Here is a 5,861-nt window from a genome sequence, read left to right on the forward strand (position 1 = left end):
TGGTTTGTGCTTTTATACATGAGTTTTTGTGTTATGAGTGAAAACACTGATCCAAAGTCTGCAGAAAATTAAGATTTAGTGTCTCTGAAGTCACAAACCCCACCAAAAAGAATCACATAGAGTCAGGGCAGCACACCACACTGAGAAAAACAACAAGCAACAGGTGCTTCATGGTGGAGGAACTCTGCAGAACTACTAAGAAAAAGTTAGTTTCTATGAATATTTTGCCAAGAATCAGAAATGGCATGATTGCACATTTTTGAGAAAAACAAGTTCATTATCAAGGTGAGGAAGATTCGCATTGTAAAAAATGTGGAAAAAGGTTCAGCAGTAGTGTTTTCATGTGTCATTTGGTTTTGATGTTTGTTCCTTTTTGAACCATTTTGACCCTCTGATCAAAAACAAACTCGGAGTCACACATCGATAATTTAATTCATTTCACATCACCAACATCCAGACAAACCAGCGCTCAACATTTCAAAACACACGTCACCAAACCGACCGATGGCGTTCCGACTGACCGTACGTTTTCTTTGCATGAAGAGTTGCACACTGAAACGACATTTTTTATTCTAACACGTTGAATCGGATTGTTGGTTGAACTAAACTCTGCTACAGACAATAGCGGCTGCTAATTCATTGAATCGATTACTTTCGCAGCCAACATTTGGACTATCTTACGACTCAAATAATTACTTGTTTACCAGCTACTGTAATATGAAGTAAAAAGAGCTTCTAAACAAGACTAAAGCGAGAGCTAAACAACATCAAATAAATGCAAAAAAAGTTACGGCGACATCCAAAATCTAGCAGCCATATTTTTATTTTATGATATAGTTTTAAATCATAGTTGTTTTCTACCAAACTGAAAGCTAAAGCAAAGAAAAAAAACACTCAAAAGCTGTTTTCAAAATTTACTAGCCAATTAAATGTGTTTAACGAAGCTAGCAGTCACTTCCTCCTAAACTGAGGCGTCCAGAGTGGCGTCTACGTTATATTTCAACGCTCACAAGCCGTTTTAAAACTTTTACCAGCCAATCAAATGTGTTTTAAATGGCAACTAACTTACAAGCCACTCTCAGTCTTTGATAGTCAACGTGGTCTTTCACAAACAGGTGCCTCTGAGCAGGTGTTTGACTCCCAGAGTGGCGTTGATTAGAAGTGTTAGCCGCCTTCTCCGCTCATAATGCTCCGTGCAAAATCTCAAAAGAGTGATTGGTGGCTGCTTGACGAACTTACGAGCCACGTCTGAAATACACCCGCCGCAATCTTTTAAAACAGGACCTCCAAATGGTTTTAGATGAATGAATAGGTTTAGATGAACTTAACAGACATTTTTTTTACTTCACTACCTTGAATTGTTGATTGCCTATTCTCTGAACACGGTAGCCAACGTTGGCAGCCACACCTAATGTCTTATGAACACATTAAAGTCTTTTAAACAGCTTGGTTTATAGAATGGGATTTGGTGGCTGTTAAAAAGTCTAGAAATGCGGCCAATTTCTGCAGCCAATCAGGGCCTCGAAAAATCTTTCTATTGTGTGAAATGTTGTTCCTTCTTTAGTAGCTGGATTCAGCCAGTCAAACGTTTTTTAAATGACCAGATTTATCGAACAAGTGTGCCTCTAAGTAGTTGGTTGACTGACTTATGAGCCACAACCTAACAAAAGTCTAAATGCTAATTATGTGCAGCGTAGACGAACTTCGCAGCTGCACCAAAATCCCAAAGCCATTTCAAAGACTCTACAGGCAACTAGATATTTAGAGTCAAACAGAAAAGAACAGGATCTTTAAACGTTTGAGCTTATTTTTGCTAAAGTAGCCGCTACACTGGACTGTTCACTGGACTCCAGCCACCAGCCAACCTCAACGATAATGTTTTGGCTGCTGGCTGGAGTTGTGTTTTCCCACCCCGCTCTGCTCCGAAGGCACTGACAGGTTGTGCGTTGCTAGGCCTCTTCTTCGTTTTCTTTATAATTTACTGTAGCTCGCCCTTTGCCGCCGTCCTCGCCTCCCCCTTACTCGTCCTCGTGCTCGAAGAACTCGTGGCAACAGACGGTAACCACGGAGATAAATGTCATGAACTCCTGGAAGTCGCACTCTGCGTCGCCGTCGGTGTCCAGGCTCTCCATCAGGCTGTCGAGCGTCGCCTGGTCCTTCACGTGCTGCGGGGGGGGGGGGGGGGGGGGGGGGGGGGGGGGGGGGGGGGGGGGGGGGGGGGGGGCAGAAAGTTCACAGCGGGCCATGAACACGATAACAGATCTGGATTTAAATCAAACTACTGAATCATGATCCTTCATTCTGTGACTTCTAGAGGCCTGAAGTAACTCTTACAGCTGCACTGATCACATACGAATTTCCTTTTTTTGACACTTTTGTGCAGCAGTGGAAGAAGTATTGTGATCTTTTACGTCAAAATTAGCAATAAAAGTAAAGAAAAAATCCTTTCATATCTTTAGCAAAAGTACAAAAAAGGACAAATAAAGTGCTGTATTCCATTACTTTTATATCCATGAAGATGTAAGCTGCATATTAATGTTTTACCTGGTTGTGGTGGATCTAATTTGACAGACTTTATGTTATATTGAGTATAATATTCAGGTTTATACTCAGTTTGATCATGTTTTCTAAGCTGATCATACGTTTGAATGAAAAGTCTCGATCTGCACAGTAACAGTTGACGTCAGGCGAATGTAGTGCAATAAAATTACAATATTTTCTCATGAACTGCAGTGCAGCTCAAGTATGAAATAATAATACTCAAGTAAAGTACCTCAAAATTGTTCTTGAGAACTAGTTCTTCCATCCTTTATCAACTAGTTTTTACTAAACTCCACAATGAAAGTACATTTACTTGCAGTGAAGTATAATTTCCACCATGTTTTAATGAATGTAAAGGATCTGAACACTTCTTCCATCGGTGAGCCTCAGTCTCGGCTCTCTGGCCTGTCTCACCCCCATCAGGTCTGGCAGCTCGTCATGAAGCAGATCCTTCAGCTCGCTCTTCTTCAGCTTGTGTTTGTCTCCTTCTCGCTCCGAATACTTCTGGAACACCGCAATGATGGTCGCCATCGAGGTCTCCAGGTCGGTCATTGTCATCTGTGACTTGTCATCGAAAAGAAGAAACAAATCAGGAAAAAGTATTAATCTGAAGGTTGTTTGAAGAGTTAAATCAATCAAATTTTCTGTTTTCTGTTTTTTTATGGCATTTAAATCAGCTCATTATTGCCTGATTGAATCATAATTGGAAAAACAGATTTTTTGGTTACAGATATTGATAGACGTCAGCCTCACATGATGAAATGTGCAGGACGGACATGGCATCCCATTCAAAATATTGTTTGTTGTCAAAATTTAAGATTGTTCGCTGTAAAAAAAATCAACAAAAACTGATTGACTCAAGTACACACACAGCACTGAATACAAGAAAAGACCAAACAGATTTAGACAAATGTCTTTACTTTTCCATCTGTACTACTCGCGAAATGTTCATTTAACCTGCGTTAATTAACCTAAAACTTCTTCTGAACACTTCTAAATCATGAATATATGATAAAAAATGCTTCATATGCAGGATTAAAAAACTTGAGGTTCAGAGTAGAAACTGCTGATTACTTTTTTCTGGATGTTTCAGTCCTTTGTGTGTTCAGTCTCATCTGTGGGCGTAAAGAAGGAGCGAGTCGTGACCTTACCTCAGCGGCGGTTCAGGCGGGAGGTGTCTGCTGCAAGTCCAGGGAGCGGAGGCTGAGGGTGGACAGCAGACTTTATACTGCAGCAGTGCGGTGGGGGGTGGTGGTGCGGAGGGTCCGGCCTGTCATTCAAACTGCTGACCAATCCTGGCCGTCCACCTCCCCTCACTCCACTGCAACCCTGCGCTAACCAGCACTGATGGGCATGTCTGACTCTGAATGCCAGGGCAGTGGCATCAACTTTTAGTTACTGTTAGACATGATTGAAAATGGAAACATGACACTGAAAATGTCACCAAACAAAAGCTTTGACTATGAGCGTGTTACAGTTACAATAATGTGACAGAGCAAGAGTGAACAAATGAATTTACTGTTTTTGTGCATCTTATTTACTGACCAGCATACGTGCAAAGTTTGGCCTCCAAAGAGGCTTCCAGAGGAGCTAAAACTCACAAGCCATTTTGGAAAATTTACTCGCCAACAAGCAGCTGACAAGTCACTTTCAGCAGAAAGCGTTTCCACTTAATAAATATTAATATTAAACCAAAGTTCACTCACACCACAGGCCCAAATGCAAGAGAAGGACACTCAAAAATTGGCACATGTAAGAGAGAAAGTATGTTTCAGCATATTTGTGACCATTGACCTTGGTCGTGCTGCACGCTGTTCTGTGGCCTCTGACATGAGCCTGGCTTTCATCCAACTGTATCGCACAAATTAACAGATTTTTGGGAAAATCGAACAAAGAAAAATGTAAATTGATGCTTGTTTCCATCCACCGCCGTTATGCGATCATGAGGAGTTGGTTCGTTGAGATAAGCAGTAGGTGGCGTCAATTCTCAAATCGTAAAAAACGTCACATCATTGCAGAAGAGGGTGCAGCAAGGAAGAGGTGGCAGTCGAACCTCAAACAGTGAAAACAAATGGAATGGCATTTCTTTTTGTATATATGTGACAAAGTTTTCGTCGTACCTGAAGACCTTTCAATAATCTTCTTCGCGAAAACAGCTGATCAGTCATGTGAGTTAAACATTTGCTGCATTAGAACTTATTAGAAAAAAGTGTTTCCACCTCCCATTAAGAGCATTAACTCTTTTGAAAAAGGCAAAAACAAAAAAAAATTGCAAAATTGAGGAAGTTTTGGGGAATTTTGCCATTTCCATCAACCTTCTCAAATGCTAAAATGCTCATTGATGGAAACACGGCTTGTTTTGAAGTTTATTTCTTGGCCTCATCTACTTTCGTGCAGTTTTGGCAGAATTTTCAGAAAATCAGCAAAAGAAAATGGAAATTTGTGCACGACTCCATCCTCTGCTCGTATCAGGAGGTGGTGCTGAAGAGAAGTGAAGGTTTGGTTGGAGAGGCCAGGCATCCACAGCTGAGGTGGGATCGGGGTGCTGACATGAAGCTGAAGGACAGCAAAGCGAGAAGGTTTTTAAAATCTGACAGCTTATAGGTGATTGGCTTAAGGTCAGCGAGACAGATTGTGATTGGACGAAGACAAGGACGAGCTCGTAGATCTGTGGAAGGTGACACATTGGCCTTTAGCCAATCACCTGTAAGCTGTCAAATTTTAAAAATGCTCTCACTCCCAATCGGAAGTCATTCTACCAGTGTTTAGGCTCCAGGTGGAGTTTCCTCCACAACAGATTTAATCTTATTTCAGAATGTAGCTTGTCATGATGAATAAAACAAACCTGTGAACTAATTAATTAAGATGAAGCTTGATGAGCAACCACAGTGCCAAACGCCTCGCTCTGTATCTGCGGATCTGATACCATCTATCTGTGCTCTCGCTTTGATCCGGATCTGCTTCTCCTCGTTGTGTTCGGGCATCTGCTGGGCGACAAAGGCCCGTTTCAGAGGAAGCGGCTGGCCGTGCATGTTAATGAAGACGTGCTTTTCACTGCTGAAGTTGGCCAGACGTGTGCCCTCCGCAGCCTGAAGAGAGCCCACAAACGCTGCATCTGCTGCGGCCAAGTAGGCAGGAGTTGAGCTGTCCCGGTGCCAGGTTTTTACTCCAAAATGCTGTAAACAAACTTTCTGGGGACACATAAAGTTCAGTCAGCATTATCAGTTACATACAATTACAATAACATGCAACTCTTATTTCTTACCTGACTTTTCTTGCTCTGACCATTTAAAACCTGAACGCAGCTCTCTGTTGCATCT

At 41.8% G+C, this 5,861-nt stretch overlaps 1 protein-coding gene across 1 annotated transcript; it reads right to left on the reverse strand.

Annotated features, from left to right (window-relative positions):
- Positions 1–450: 450 nt before the first annotated feature.
- Positions 451–3,721, reverse strand: s100b (S100 calcium binding protein, beta (neural)). Its single transcript, XM_041966318.1, has 3 exons — positions 3,693–3,721; positions 2,956–3,105; positions 451–2,165 (listed from the first exon to the last, which is right to left on the reverse strand). The coding sequence occupies exons 2-3, from the start codon at positions 3,097–3,099 to the stop codon at positions 2,019–2,021; spliced, it is 291 nt and encodes a 96-aa protein (XP_041822252.1). The 5' UTR covers positions 3,100–3,105; positions 3,693–3,721; the 3' UTR covers positions 451–2,018.
- Positions 3,722–5,861: the final 2,140 nt, after the last annotated feature.

This window comes from Chelmon rostratus, chromosome 24 (genome assembly GCF_017976325.1).
Source record: "Chelmon rostratus isolate fCheRos1 chromosome 24, fCheRos1.pri, whole genome shotgun sequence".
NCBI classification, from domain to species: domain Eukaryota; kingdom Metazoa; phylum Chordata; class Actinopteri; order Chaetodontiformes; family Chaetodontidae; genus Chelmon; species Chelmon rostratus.